Source organism: Varanus komodoensis, unplaced genomic scaffold, assembly GCF_004798865.1.
Source record: "Varanus komodoensis strain SLA01 unplaced genomic scaffold, ASM479886v1 scaffold48, whole genome shotgun sequence".
Taxonomy (NCBI): Eukaryota; Metazoa; Chordata; class Lepidosauria; order Squamata; family Varanidae; genus Varanus; species Varanus komodoensis.
The window spans coordinates 5,995,983-6,011,710 of NW_025336059.1; the positions used below are offsets into that span (position 1 = coordinate 5,995,983).

At 46.3% G+C, this 15,728-nt stretch overlaps 1 protein-coding gene across 1 annotated transcript in view; it reads right to left on the minus strand.

Moving 5' to 3' along the window:
• Nucleotides 1-15,728, minus strand: part of MMEL1 (membrane metalloendopeptidase like 1) — a 44,744-nt gene that overhangs the window by 3,002 nt on the left and 26,014 nt on the right. The window contains exons 11-20 of the mRNA XM_044445325.1: nt 14,950-15,086; nt 14,340-14,433; nt 13,570-13,698; nt 12,649-12,747; nt 11,129-11,212; nt 10,553-10,656; nt 9,037-9,095; nt 5,810-5,929; nt 2,488-2,621; nt 700-765 (exon numbers count right to left, since the gene is read on the minus strand). Of these exons, the coding sequence (XP_044301260.1) occupies nt 700-765; nt 2,488-2,621; nt 5,810-5,929; nt 9,037-9,095; nt 10,553-10,656; nt 11,129-11,212; nt 12,649-12,747; nt 13,570-13,698; nt 14,340-14,433; nt 14,950-15,086 (1,026 nt within the window). The remainder of the gene's footprint in view (nt 1-699; nt 766-2,487; nt 2,622-5,809; nt 5,930-9,036; nt 9,096-10,552; nt 10,657-11,128; nt 11,213-12,648; nt 12,748-13,569; nt 13,699-14,339; nt 14,434-14,949; nt 15,087-15,728) is intronic.

Sequence of the window (15,728 nt, forward strand, 5' to 3'; positions counted from 1 at the left end):
AATAAGTTCCCTTAATACGATGTATTTTTATGTTGTTTCCACCCATTCAGACCACATGTTGTTGTAAGCCGCCCAGAGAACTCTGACTATTGGGCAGTTCAGAAATTAAATAAAAAATTAATTATTTAACTATTAAATTGTTATCCCAGAGTGTAGGACACAGAATAATCAATTCAAGTTGCAACAACCCAGATTCAGGCTGGACCTCAGGAAAAGCTTCCTCGCTGTCGGAGCAATACGACAGTGGGACCAGCTGCCTGGAGAGGTGGGGGGCTCTCCCACACCAGAGACATTCAGAAAGAGGCTGGAACAGGCATCTGAGGGGGATGGTGTAACGTGATGTCCTGCAACAGCAGCAAGTTGGAGTTGATGGCTTTCATGGCCTCTTCTAACTCTACTATTCTGTGATTTTCTATGATTATTTTTTGCACCTTTCCATTAATATATACTAGTTTGTACAGTTTTGGTTGCACTGCATGTGCCAAAGAAAAACTTCTCCACATGCATACTGATTCAGGAAGGGCGAATTAAAATGTGAAGCAAACACACATCTTTACCATCCCTGACTAGGATATTTATTCTGCAAGGTTTCTGTGAAGGAGGAAACCTTGCTCGTGCAGTTTTCATCCCACAGATTCTAGCAAGGCATATATAAACTCCCAAAACATACAGGAGTAGAATTTCCACAACTAAATTTACCTTGTAGGCTTGACGGACGCCTCCGTTATCAGCAATGTTTTCTCCCAGTGTGTTGATTCCACTGACCTGTAACAGCAAACACTGTTTGATTCCATCAAGAGGTATATAGCACAGTTTTGAAGCATCATATTGGCTTGCACTTCAGTGCATGTGACGGATGGACTGAAATCCATGTGTTTGATTCAACTAATTTCTCCCTGTAAAATCGTCCTGGTCATCAAAGACCCAGTCTGATGGTTATTATTTTATAGATCAAATCAAGTCAGAACTTGTCCTGGAAGCAAAAATTATGAACCTGAAGCTGTCATATTTTAGGCACATCCTGAGAAGGCACGACTTCCAGGAGAAGACAACCATGCTAGGAACAGCTGAAGGCAGAAGAAGAAGGAAAGACCAACCATGAGATGGATATACTCCAAGAAAAGGCCAATCATGCTAGGAACAGCTGAAGGCAGAAGAAGAAGGAAAGACCAACCATGAGATGGATATACTCCATCAAGAAAGCCACAGCCCGAGTTGACAAGAGCCGAGCAGAGCTGCCAAGACCATTCTGGAGGGTATCCATTCATGGGGCTGCCATAAGTTGGAGACAACTTGATGGCATGTAACATCAACAGTTGTGTTGGTTGACCCAATGCTGTTGCAGCCCAAGCAATGACATTTGCACATGAGAATTAGGTAAAAGGCAGGTAAAGTTCAACGGAAAGATCACCAGATGGTTTACAGTAGACCATACAGTACAGCAAGTAGACCATACAGTACAGCAAGAATTTCTGCCTGCCAATTGTTTCACAATACCTACCAGAAGAAACACACCAAGACACCAGCCTGCCCAATACTCTACTCTGCTGGAGTCCCTGATTCGGAGTAATATTGGCAGTACATTCTGAAGGGCATGGATTCGCGGGGCTGCCATAAGTCCGAGGTGACTTGATGCCCCATAGCGATAGCAAAAGCATCTACAGATTTATGCAATGTGTCTTGGGTTAATTGGCTCGTGGCAGTGAACTCTCATTTAAAATCTGGCTTTGACTTGCATCACAACTTTGCTTTTCACAATCCTGAGGTCTGCCTGCACTTGCTATGGATTCCAGATCACTTGGTAGCCAGTTCAGCATTTACTCCATGATGGCTCTTGCTGGGGAAAGCTACAGATTTTACTCTGTAGCCCTTGGCAACAATCCAGTGCTCTGGTGATACCCACACAGAAATTCTCATTGGGTAATCTTCAACCAGTTCAGGTCTACATCCCTAGGTGACCATGCTGGTGCGAAGGTCAAAGAATTCGCAAGACTGAATTTTCAAAGTGGCTTTGCCCTCTGCCAATTAAACAGTGCATCTTGTCATGGACAAATTTTAATATCTGACTTTAAAAATGATTTTCCTCCAAGTCATCTCATCAAAAAAGCAAAACTATGAAACAGTTTAAAATTTTGCAGTACTGAATCAATGAAGCATATGTCAGCTAAGAGCTAACCACAAGTCTAGAAAGAAGAACATAGACCACTCAGACAAGGCCTGATTGAATTAAATAAAAGGTTTTCAAAACCCTTCAAAATGGAAAGGAAGGAAGTTAGCTTTTTCCCCTTTAGGTGGAGAATTCCATTGAGACAGGGCCACCACTAAGCAGGCCGTGCCCCTGCTTCCCACTAATATGGCCGTTAATAAGGATGGGTCAGAGAACAGAGCTGCTGATCCCACAAATTCAGTGAGGTGCGATGCTCCCTTTGAGAAATGGCTGTGAGAAATGCACCCCATTCCCCTTATTGCCCACATGATGGAGCTCACATTTTGACCTCCTGCCAGGTCCCAAGTGTAGTTGCCATACTGGTAGACCATGCAGCGCGACTGCTCCTTGAAGTGCATGGCAGAGAAGTTGCTCCACCAGTCGAACATGTTGCCATCTTTGTCAAAATTCCTGCCTGTTCAGGGGACAAGAAAACCAATAAGAACCCATGAGGTCCATTTCCCAAGCCGGCGATCCCAAGATAGGACAGCGGTCACGAACATCTTGTGCTGCCTTAGGGTTGGTTTGGTATCAGAACTTGAGCTCGGAGTGGGTTTTAAAGAGGGGACTTGAAAGCCAAAAGGAGCAGATGTCCCTCAAAGGAAACTTCTTCAGATCATGCCTGGTTCTCCCTAACTTAAGAAAGCTTCCAGCTCCATGGGACATGCATCACATCAGCAGTTCTTTATCCAAGTGGCAACACATTTTCCATGCATCCATGCTGAAAGGTCATGCAGAAGTGAGCCTTTGGTGGACTGGGGGAAAACTCAAGATCTGCAGAAGGTGGGAAAGGCAGAACCAGGTGGGAAAGGCAGAACCAGGGGGGAAAGGCACAACCAGGGGGCAAAGGCAGAACCAGGGGGCAAAGGCAGAACCAGGAACCTCACAGAGCTTCTTGAAATTCCACTCGAGAACCCACTTCACCTTGTTCCTATTTGCACCATTGATCTGTTCAGGCAGGAAAAGCTCACATTTCCTTCGATATTTTTCCAAAGTACACCCTTCCGCCATTGGCTAATGTGCAGTGATGTGTATTTTATTTAAAAGTGGATTTCAAAATGCATGGGGTTTCCATGCATTCATTATATACAATTGCAGATTTGGACATGGTTTTGGGGGGTGGAATACACTCAGATATGGGGTTGAAAATGGGTTGGGTTTGGATGCTTTGTCAGCAGAAACATAGTTCTCATACAGAACTGTGTGTGTATTGTACAGTGGTACCTTGGCTCACAAATGCCTCAGTTCATGAGCAAAGCGAGTCGCAAACAGAAATTTCAGAAAAAAATTGCCTCAGGTTGTGAATTCCGCATCGGGTGATGATCGCACTTTTGGGGGTGGGTAGAGATGTCCGCAATTGCACTTGGGGGGGGGGAGATGACTGTGATCTTGCTTGGGGGGGGCGTGATCATGCCGTGGGGGGGTGAGATGGCCATGATCATGCTTGGAGTGGGGGCGCGCGATCTTTGTTGTTCTTTGTGTTCAAAGATAGGCTGGACGTGCACATGGTGGGCACATCGTGAGCAGAGCCAACAGGAGCCGGGGGTCAGACTAGATGGCCCAGGAGACCCTTTCTGACTCGCTCTGTTTCTATGTTTCTATGTTTGTCACTTTGCTTCAATTTTTTGTGATTAAAAAAAAACTTATAGAATGGATTCACCTTATCTACCTCGAACCTTATGGGGAAATTTGACTTAGCTCACAACCAGTTTGGGTTGTGACCAGTCGTGGAACAGATTAAGTCTGTGAGACAAGGTACCACTGTATATCTTCTTTAGGAACAAAAATCTTAAGGAGGAAAGAAAGCAGAAGCAGGCAATGAGGACACAGCATGCTCTGTAAAAAAAGAACACGGACGGCGTGTTTGGGGCACAGAGCTCAGAAGAAGCGAGAGCACCTTGGAAAGGGGTGTGACTGACTAGTCAGTGTCCTGGAGGGGAATATTCGCTATTGTCCATCGATCTAAGCCGACATGGTGGGCATGTCCTGAGCGGAGCCGGCTGGAGCTGGGGGTCAGACTAGATGGCCCGGGAGACCCCTTCTGACTCGCTCTGTTTCTAAGTTTCTATGACTCTGAGTGAGGAGATTTGGCAAGACACGCAGACAAACTTAGAGGCAATCCAAAGTTAATGATTCTCTTTTAGTGACTAGCAATACAATCTGATTTCCATTTTTACAGAAGTACGTCTTCCCCCGAATGAGTGCGCCAAGCAGTTATCCAGCCTTCTGTCTCCAAAATCACATGTCCCAGTTATACAACCCACCCCCCTAGGTTGATTGGCCTTCCAGGCCCATTCTGGATCCAGTGCTATTTATCTGTTTAAAGCATTTCCATCCTGCATTCCTTCAAGAGAACTCTGGGCAATTTTAATGATAAAATCAAGCAATTAGAGTCCTAGAATAAAACATGAAAAAATAGCAGCATTTAAAAGAGAGAGGAAAATATAAGCAGCTATTAAAAAGCCATTTCCTCAGGCATCTTCCAGTGGCGAGCTAAAATAATTTTGTACGTCCCTGAAAAGGGAGATTTTAACAATCCAGCAGGAGAGGGGACAAGATGACCTTTTCCAAGATGTGTACCTTGGGATTTGTGGTTTATTTTAAAGACCTCAGCACAGGCTGATTTTGTTGCCAGACTTGTTCACTGAAAGCGTATCGGGTTTGGAACTTATGAAAGCAAATTAAGACCAAGCCTCTGAACATGCACAGTTTCTCCACTATGTGCTGAACTTCTGCACGGGGAGAACTTCTGCACGTTCTACGTGTGACCCCATGTGACATATTCCCAACTGTAATAAGAGGGGGAAAGGCCTCCACAATGCACAGAAACAGAGCATCTGCATGAACGTAGACCCACATTGCACCTAGAAAAATAGATACAGAGTGAGTCAGAAGGGGTCTCCTAGGCCATCTAGTCTGACCCCCAGCTCCAGCCAGCTCCACTCACGAAATGCCCACCATGTGCATGTCCAGCCTATCCTTGAACACCCTCACTGGTGGGGCCTCAACCACCTCCCCTGGAAGCCCATTCCATACCCTCAGGGTCCTAACCGTCAGGAAGTACTTCCCGGCATCCAAACTGAACCTTGGTTCCCTAAACTTTGCTCCATTGAACGCATCCTGCCCTCCTCCACAGGGAAAAACATTTCTCTACCCACTTCCGTGTGACACCTATATGTCGCTAACAGGTCCCCTCGGAGTCTCCTCCTCTCCAGGCTGAAAAGACCTGCTCCCTCAGTCTCTCCTCATACGGCTTCCCCTACAAACCAGCCACCATCCTAGTGGCCCTTCGCTGCACCGACTCCAACCTGGCTACATCCTTTCTGTAATGAGGGGCCCAGAACTGAACATGATACTCCAGCTGTGGGCGCCCTAGAGTCATACAGAGTGGCAGTAACACCTCTCTCGATCTAGAAGCCACACTTCTGGCTATGCATCCAAGGGTGGCGTTCACACTTGTGTGCAGGGAGTCCATCAGATGTGGCCCAGTCAGTTTTCAGTCCAGTCATGCAGAACTTGCATGCCCAGATGCTCCATCTGTGCACACGGTGTCAGCCACCTCCCTTCAGCATCAAGGCATCCCCCTTGATGACTTCTCCTTACCATTGTCATCAAACCCGTGTGTGATTTCATGCCCGATTACCATCCCGATGCCTCCAAAGTTGAGCGCCTGCAGCTGGTGCTTGCTGAAGAAGGGAGGCTGCAGGATTCCAGCTGGGAACACTGCACGAAAGAAAAGAAAAGTCAATGTGGTGATGCGGCCGTCAAGGTTGTCGGATGCAAGATACGAGCCTTGTAGGCTGCAAGTAAGAATTGCTAGTCCACAGATTTTTTTTTTCTACTTGGAGTGATCCATCTTGAGGCATAGAGAGAAATACATACATGCGTAACTGCATGGAGGAGAAGGATCAATGGTTCTTTTCTTAATGACCCTGAAATTCAGCGGTTTTATGCCATTGGGCACCACCTGGTGGCTGGTGGCAACAGAGGACGGCTGTTGGCTTCGTGCCCCACTTAGGGGCTTCCTGAAAGTAATGGGTTGCTTACTGTGGCAACTGGTTGCTGAGCCTGGTGAGCTCCTTGGCTTCAAATCCAGGATGGTTCTTCTGACCTTCCTCAGCCAAGAGAGGCCTTAGCTCTGTTTCCAAAAGAAACTGCCACCCACTTCCACCCAGCGTTGGATGACACCAAGGCATGCGATGACAGAGGGCAGGTTGTGTCTCACACCACACTGGCCTTGAGCCAGAAAGAGGAGAGGGTCATGGTCACCCTGTTTTCTCTCTTTCGGGACACCAGGCTCCCTCTGTGACCTCTTCCTCAACCTCTCCTGCTTCCACTCCCCTCCACTTCAGAGGTTCATTGCTCTCCAGCCGTGCGCTTGCCCCTTGTTATCTCGGCTAGCAGATCGTTCAGGAAGGAGCCACAGCCCAGCTGCAGAGCAGTTGCTTTAATCACAGAATCACAGACACGCAGAACCAGAACGGGTCAATAAGGATTCAGATCTGGCTCCGTCCTAGACTCCAAGTCTCTCCCAAGACTCCATCCGTACCAGATGGCCATCCAGCTGTGTCCTGAAGGCTTCCAGGGAAGGAGAACCCACAATCTCCTGAGGTCATTGTTTCCATTGTCACATTGCTCAAACAGTCTGGAAAGTTTTTCCTGATGCTCAGCCAGAATCTGGCTTTCTGCCACCTGGGCCCATTGTTCCGTGTCCTGCTCTCTGATTAAAAAGAGATCCTCTCCCTTCTCTGTGTGACAGTTGTTCAAGTCCTTGAAGACAGCTACCCTTTCTCCCCTCAGTCTTCTCTTCTCAAGGCTAAACACACCCACTTCCTCCAGAGTCTCCTCACACAGCTTCTTTTCCGGGTTCCTGATCACCTTCGTAGCCTCCTCTGAACCTTTCCCAGTTTGTCTGCGTCGTTCTAGAACATCATGTGATTTGGAAGTAACTCTTCTATTAATGTCACCCCAAATACCATTAGTCCCTTTTGCAGCCCCCTCACATTGGCGACTCATATTGTGACTAACAACAACGCCCAGATCTTTCTCACTTGCGCTATGGTCGAGCCGAGAATTCCCCACCTCGGTTTCTTTTTCCGAGGTGCTGAACGTGCCATTTGTCCCTGCTGAATTTCATCCCGTCGCTTGCAGCCCGGCATTCCTACCTAGGAAAGTCACCTTGACTCTTATCTCTGTCTTCCACGGTTTTAGCTATCCCAGGTAGTTTTGTGTCGTCTGCAACTAGAGCAACTGTTCCCTGTGCTTCCTTGATAAATATGTTGCAGAGCACTGGGCCCTGGACTGTTACCACCCCCAGTTTTTTTACAGTTACTCTACTGTAACCGCTGCCCCTGAAAACAATCCGGATACTTCAGCTGGTACAGAACAGAGTAAGCCATGCTGCTGATGCTGGTCCTCTGTCAGCTCCACTGGCTTCCAGTTGAAGTCCAAGCCCAATTCAAGGTGCTGGTTTTGACCGATAGAGCCCTAAACAGCTTGGGACTGGGATACCTGAAGGAACGTCTCCTTTCTTATATGGCCTCACACCCCTTAAGATCTGCGGGAGAGGCCCTGCTCTGGGAACCCTCCTTGAAGGAGGTAAAAAGGACATCTTCTCGGAGTAGGGCCTTCTCTGTGGTGGCGCCCAGATTGTGGAATATGCTCTCCAGAGAGGTTTGCCTGGTGCCGAGCCTATATTCTTTTTGGCGCAAGGTCAAAACCTTTTTTTTCAATCGTTATTTTAAAGATTAGTATTTTAATGGTTCTACAGTTGCTTTTGTGTATTTTTATTGGTTATATATTGTTTTATTATATTATTGACTGTCTTAGTGGTTTCTGATTTTAATATTGTAAGCTGTTCTGAGATGTCATACATATAGGACAGCATATAAAAGTTTTAAATAAATAAATAAATAAATAAATAAATAAATAAATAAATAAATAAATAAATAGAAAATAAACAGTTTGAGAAGATGCTGTCGATGAGTCCAGTTCTGTAGCCAACTGTGGCTCCACCTGATCGTTTCTCCATCTATCCCACTTTGAGCTAAATGGATATCATGGGGCACTTTATCAAAAGCTTTGCTTAAGTCATGATGCATTGACTTAAGATGTGCTACATTTTACTTGAGGAAAGTTCCAGGTTTGGTCCCTGGTTTGACCAGATCATGTAGTAGGTGAAGGAGAAAACCACGAGGAGATGCGACTGGATCAATATTCAGACCTTAGCACAAGGCAACATTCAGTGCTGCAAACATGGCATACTCTGGACAAGAGAATAAATTCAAGCCAACCATGGTGATGCTAACATCGTGTTTCTCCAATCAGCTGACCCTCCCTCATCTCCAAGACAGGATAGCAGCTTTTCTTCTTAGTTTCTTCAGCCAGGCTCCCAATCCTGACTCTGCGGTACTCCGAGTCCCCAGAAGTTTTACGATGGCCTACATTTATATTACCAGGGGCTGTGGCGATGGACACCAGGGCTCTCGCTAGGGAAGCTGTTCAATTTCGGTGTTGTTTGTCCTAGCCTTCCTCCGCAAAGTCTTGCACGCTCTGCTTCTCTGAAAGCCCCAAGCCCTTCATCTCATGGTTCCCAGGAGCCCTTCTGCCTAGCCTGTGTCTCGGTGGCCAACATGGCAACCAAGCCAACAATTCCCGGAGCCTTCATCAGGGATGTCGATGTTTCTGGGAGCTGCTGTATTAGGACTGCAGTCCTAATCCCTGCTCCTTCTTCTCTTGGGATTGCCTCCCTCTGAGTTATCTGGGGACCTTCTTCAAAGAAGCCTGGTTTGAGATAGCACATAGCTGTATGAGGATACTACTGGACCTACCAATTTGGTTGTGGTTGGGAGAGTAGAAGGCATTGACCACTGCAGCACCAATTAGCCATCTGAAAGGAATTGGAGAGACGACATCAACATCATCATCATCATCATCATCATCATCATCATCATCATCATCATCTCTATGCTGCCCTAAATCAAAACTCTCTTGGTGGTTCACAACATTTTAAATCACCCATCCAGATTTCAACCAGGCCTGAGCTGCTTAGCTACCAAGATTAGGTGAGACCAGGCACTTCAGGCTACAGGGGAGCTATAGGGAATTCTCAGTGCCAATGGAGAATTAGTGTAGTCTGAGACAAGGGTACAGGGAAGGGGGGTATGGCTCCTGGCATATCCAGCAACACAAAGGTTTGCATTTGCTTCAGCCTGGTACCCCAGCCCACTAACTCAACACCTGCTGTGTGCAAACCAATTTTCCAGTTCCAGATTTAGTTGCACTTAGAGTAGACCCATTGAAACCAGTGACTTTACTTAGTCATGATGTGCTTGGAGAAGTCCAGGATTGGACCCAGGAGCTTCTGCAGGCAAGATGGGGGCACTGAACAATGGCCCCTTTGTATTATACTCAAGGTGGCTGTGATATTTGTCCTGCTCCCAGGTTATTTAAGGCCAAACAACTGGCTCATTTCCTATAAGGTATCCCTCGATGGATAGGCCAATTCTGCTCTAGAAACAGCTTGGAGATTTTTTGCATCACATTCTGAGGTCACCAACCTGTGTAGGATATTCAACCAAGTATCTGGAAACCAGTTTAGGATTTATGAGGAGCAGAACATGCGTTCAGGCATTAAAGCATTGATACCCTCTTCATTTTCCTTTATCAAGATCTAATTTTGTACATCTTATGTGAGTAGAATCAACCCAGTACACGGTCCCATAAAATCACATCAAATTATCCTAGGATTGCATTGAAAACCCTTCTAATACTTAAACGAGAAGTGTTCAGGTTCCGACTCAAAAATCATAGACTACCGAAAGAGAAAAGCTGTATCAAGCTAATGGAGTGTGTCCTCTTGGGATTCTACTCCGTTATGACACTTCTTCTCTGATTTCTCTCAAAAATATACCAGCTCATAGAGAATTTATATTTGCAAGAAGTAATATTCTACCAACAATAATACTTCAGGACAGATTTCGGAAGAGTCCTTTCCAAAGCAAAGCATGTCCTTGCACAACAAAATCAAATGTATTTGAAATGCAATTGCTATTCTGATTTGAGGTCATGGAGCTAACCCCTTTCTGCCTTTTTTAGAGGGCATCCCGGTGAAAGACTTGCAATGCATTTCTAACAGAGAAGGTCCCCATATTACTGTACAAGTTGCTAACTAGTTTCTAATCGCCATGTCTGCGGGAGTCGTGTGCCTCAACAAGATAAATGGGAGTATTTGTCTTTCTTTGGTGCTCTTGTTTCTGTCTGGTGCTTCGACTTGAGCGGGTCTGCATTTTCATGGGGCTGCAAGAATTGCTGATGCTCCTGAGAGGATGCAAAGGCGACACTCACACGTCTTGGTCCACCTTTTCCCGGAGCTTCCTCAGGCTTTTCTGTGCTGCAGCTTGGAGGTTCTGCAGGATGTTTTTGAAGTACTCATTCTCACTGAAGTTCAGCTAAAGAAACACAAATATTGCTGAAGGCACAGACAGGCTGGGCTGGTGCCCCTCTTTCCATGTAGAAATAACTCAAGCAAAGGAAGCCAGACTCTGCAAAATGACTCACACTGCAAAGCGTGTACCAGTCTTGCACTGTGCGCAAAGATACTCAATATTATCCGGCCTGAGAGCAGAAAAACATCCACTATTATTCCTGTGTGTCTTGCTAGTTAGTCTGGGCCATCACCTTGACTCCACTGCAGAAGCCACAGAACCAGGGTCAGGTGGGGCGATGAGAAAACAAGAAGGAGAGTAGTCTCTAAAGTACTTTCTCTTCCTCTTTTGGAGTATGAGAAAATACATTTTTCCCTGGAGCCATTCTGCCTTCTGATATTTTTTCCAATGAATCTAAATGATACACAGAATCTGGGCATACCAGCTCCCCATCTGATGAAAATACCAAATGTCCTGTGATCGTTTTCACACTTACATGTGTGTATTCCTGGTCCAGCTTTTCATTCTGATCTTCCAGAATGTAATCCGGGTAGCCAATCTGCTCTTTAATGGCAATAACCTATGGAAAAAAAAATGGCAGACAACCTTAGCGGTTGTCCTGCACCAGGATCAGATGGTGCCATATTCTTCTACTTATTTTTCTACAAGGGGGCGGGCAGGCCGACATGAAGGCATGTGGATTTGGCTCCTAGTGAAATCCATGGAGCATTGGTTTACTCTGGATCCAATCCACAGCAGTGTCTAAATAAGTCCTTTGCTTTGGTGAATCCCAATTTTAATAATTGCTGTAGTGGTAAACCAGAAGAGTGAAATTCTGAGGTGATGCCCTTCATCTAAGCACTCTCATGGGAGCCCAGCAGAAGACAAGAGAATAAGGATACCTTAATAGCAAGAACACCTGAAGGAATGTCTTCTTCCCTATATGCCCTCCCACCCCTTAAGATCAGAGGTGGAGGCTCTCCTCCAGGAACCCTCCTTGAAGGAGGTTAGGAGAGTGAATACCCAGAGGAGGGCCTTCTCCGTGGTGGCACCCCGACTGTGGAATGTGCTTCCCAGAGAGGTTAGCCTGGCACCAATGTTATATTCTTTTCGGCGCCAGGTTAAAACCTTTTTATTTGCCTGGCATTTTAATATTTAAATATGTTAACTAGTTTTTAATGGTCATGCTTAGTCACATTTCACCTTATTTTATGTTATTATGTTTGTTGTATTTGTTCTGTTTACTTATTGTTAGGTTTAACTATGTTGTAAGTCATCCTGAGACGTTGTTAAGCACAGGGTGAAAATACTGTAAATAAACAAAAATAATCCCATGGGAGTGACGTACAGTAGTTCAGTGTCCTGCATCAGCCCTGCTGATTGATGGAGGGGAGGTCGGGTTCCAGGGCCAACAAAGCCTTTGGAACACGACGTGAAACAGAAGCACCACGGACACACACAGTGCCACACGCAGGCATATACGTAATTGAAGATTTGCAGTTCCCCTCAACACACACCCCTTAGGCACAGCTCCACACACGTGCATGTATGCACAGCGCCATGCGGGCACCTTCACACGCACCTCACGGCCACACGCTGGCTTTTGGGTGTGGCACGGAGCACAGACATGCGGTGCGATGCGTCTCAAAGTGCACCGTGCTGTTGGAATGAGTGTGCGCAGCACCAGGTGTGTATCCTTTGAAATGCGACATGTACAGCTGAGCTCTCCCACCTCTGCCTGGAAGTGGGGTTGGGTACCCTCTGTAGACAGAATAAAACAAACCCTCTCTTTGCAGCATACTAAAGCTAGAGCCAAGCATAAAAATTCTCTGAGTGGTGGCCGTCAGAGGTCTTCCCCCCAGTGCTCTTTTCTGTCTCCCTGAGGGAGTTCCAGGGATGTTTGCCATCCTCCGCCCGGACTCCCAATTTCTGTTTCTCTTCCAGATGACCAAATGATGGCGACTTTGCAAAATGCCCGTCTTAAATACAGCCTTCTGCATGCTCATTTTCTCTGACCTTCTCTCGGGCTTGCCCTTTTGATCGTTCATCCATCCACTGCAATTCATCCAGCGTCTCGATAAACACTTCGCGGATTTTCTCGATAAGGTCTCGGACCTAAAGCAAAGATAGATGGAGAGGCTGAATTCTCACCTTGCAGGGAGCGACCTGCTCAAAATGAAGATCCATAGCTCACAGGCAATGCTGGCTCGTTGCCCCCAGCACAGGAATCCGGGGCTGTAATGAAGTCGTTCCTTTGCTTGCAAAATCTCTCTAGCCAGTCATCCATGGATTGCAATTGATCACACTGTGACTAAGAGACACAACACTGGATATGGCTAGGCCAGTATTCTGCAGCCAGGTGCCCTCCAGAGGTTCTGCATGCCAACCCTCTTCATCCCATTTCCCATCAGCCCATCAGCACAGCTGATGCTCAAGAATACTGGGCATTGTAGTCCAGAATGTCTGGACTACACCCAACAAGAGAGGGTAGGGCTATGGCAAAAGGTTTGCTGTTGTTTCCTAATGACAGGCTTGACCGAGGCAGTGGAGTCGATCCACCCTCCATATCAACAACATTGCTTCATTGCGAATGACTCTGCCCCGAATATCCTAGATTGGGAAGCTATTTGCAACCCTAAAAGGGGAAAACCAAGTCTGTCTTCTTAAACCATTTCACACTGACAACCCATCTCTACCAACAGTAGCACCAGTGCGATGGGAGAGTGACATTTCTCCTTTTCCTTTGAAGGACAGTTCAAAGTTGGGGACAGAAGCCATCACCCTGCCTTAACAATAATCTAAAAAAGGGAATTAAATCACTCTTTGGTCATCTCAACAATTGCTGAAGAACCATAGAGCGATTAATATATCCGGGTTAGCTGGAATGAAAGCAGAAAGACGGCCGAATGCTAAGAAAGCAAGGAAGGAACCACATACCATCCTTTTGCTCTTTCCAGCAAAAGTCTCCTTGACATACATGGCTCCGACCGCATTCTCCATGTTCGTGTTGACGTAACTCACACATTCCCGCCACTGGGCTTCTTCCAGCATGGTACCATAAAGTGCCTTGGAGAAAAACGAGTCAACACATCTTTTCTTGTTCAGGCCTTGCCACAACCCCGTTGGACATCCCTGCGTTCACTCGTGGTTCCCATCTCGACTGGAACAACCCCCCTTCAAACCTTTCCACATCCTAGACCCACTTAATCCTAATACTCTGCTGCAGTTAGAACAGAAATCCTATATACACATATTGGGGTAAATGCCACTGAACTCAGTGGGATTTCCTTTTATTTAGATAAGCCTCTGTTTCTGCTGTAAGCCTAAATACATGTTTTGGTAGAAATCACCTAATTTTCTGTTGAGCATTGAATCCATTTCCTTTCCCTTTCCCTGGGTATCCAGTGCATCCATTCCTAGATTGTCCTTTTGATAAGGAGGGGGAATTTTATATGTGTCTTCATTTATAAGACAATACATAATCAGAGTTAGACAGACAGACAGACGTTGGTACATGCAACACTTGGCATCTTTCATGGAAAAAATGAGCAATGCACTTCCCATATGGTCTATGTCCTTTTCACTGCTGAATTTATGCAGGTGTAAAGACAGATAACAAGATATTACGTATAAAACGCACTGGGAAAGGTCTACCATTTAATGCCATGAAAACAAGCAAGCCACCGTGTGGACAGCGAGGAAATTACCTTTCTGTAGCTTGCCCGGGCATCTTTGAAACGTCGGCTCAGACCACTGACTCTGTCCAGCACCAGGCGCCAAACCAGGTAATTTTGGATGGTCCTGGGGGACGGAGGCACACCAGGGATTGGCAACTGGACATGAAATACACATCTCCATTTCTCTCTTGCTCCCGCCACCCCACTCTGTTTCACAACCTATACTTCTTTCTCTTCTCATATCCTCCTTCATTCTCTTCATTTTTCTTTCTTCCCTCTCCCACTTTTTCAACAACTCACCCTGTCCCTTTTCCTCTCTTTATTTCTGTCTCTTTCCTTTGCTATGTCCCTTGCTTCTCATTTTGTTACGGTTGTTCTTTCTTAATCGGTTTCCCCTCTGTTTGGCTTTGTCGGACTGTTTTAGCGACCCTTCCATCTCCCCACCTTTCTCGTTCCCCTCTCCACTTCTTTCTCCTTCTCTCTCTTTTGGCCGTGTTTTTCTCCCTGCTGCTCCACCCATTCTGTTACCCCCTTTCCCTTAATGTGTCTTTCCACTGCTGCTTCTCTTCCCGTCCTTCTGGCTCTCTCTCTTGCTCCCATTCTGCTTCGCTCTCGCTGTTACAGATGCCAATGCCCCCACCTGGCTGAATGCGTGGAAAGGATGGCTTTTAGCTCCTGGAGGTAGGGCATTCCATGCACAACTACCTCCTCGCTGGGGCTGATCGCAATGTTCACGGAAGACATCACAGCTTGGATGAAGAGCGTCCAGTTAAAATTCTAGGGGAGAGAGAGAGAGAGAGAGAGAGAGAGAGGAAGGAAGGAAGGAAGGAAGGAAGGAAGGAAGGAAGGAAGGAAGGAAGGAAGGAAGGAGCACAAATTCCAACAAGATCTTAGGTGGTTTCATCTCAGTCTCTTCATAGTCCCATTGGGATCCTTTTCCTTTGACAAAACCAACTTGCTCCATGAATTTATTTCTTCTCTACAGTGGCCCAGTGTTGCATTTTGAAAAGGTCAGGGCCTCTCAAGAAGAGAGTGGGGTGTAAAATAGAATAGAATCATACCATTGGAAGGGACCTAGCAGGCCATCAGATCCAACCAGCTGATCAATGCAGGACTCAAGCCACCCCTCCAAATTTCCACCAGGCCTGACCCTGCTTAACTTTCCAGATTGGGGAGGGTCAAGCACTTCAGGCTATATTGTAAGCTATCTGGAGACATTTGTAGGGGACGGGATAGAAAAGCTATATATAAATGAATGAATACACGTGGAAGCTCCGAGACACTGCCTTATACCCTATCAGTGTATTTGTTTCTCTGGCCCAGTACTCCTTCCTCTGATTGGCTCTCCGGGTCTTTGGCCAAGGTCTTTCCCATACGCTCCTCCCCAATCCTGTTAATTGCAGATAACAAAGTCTGGGC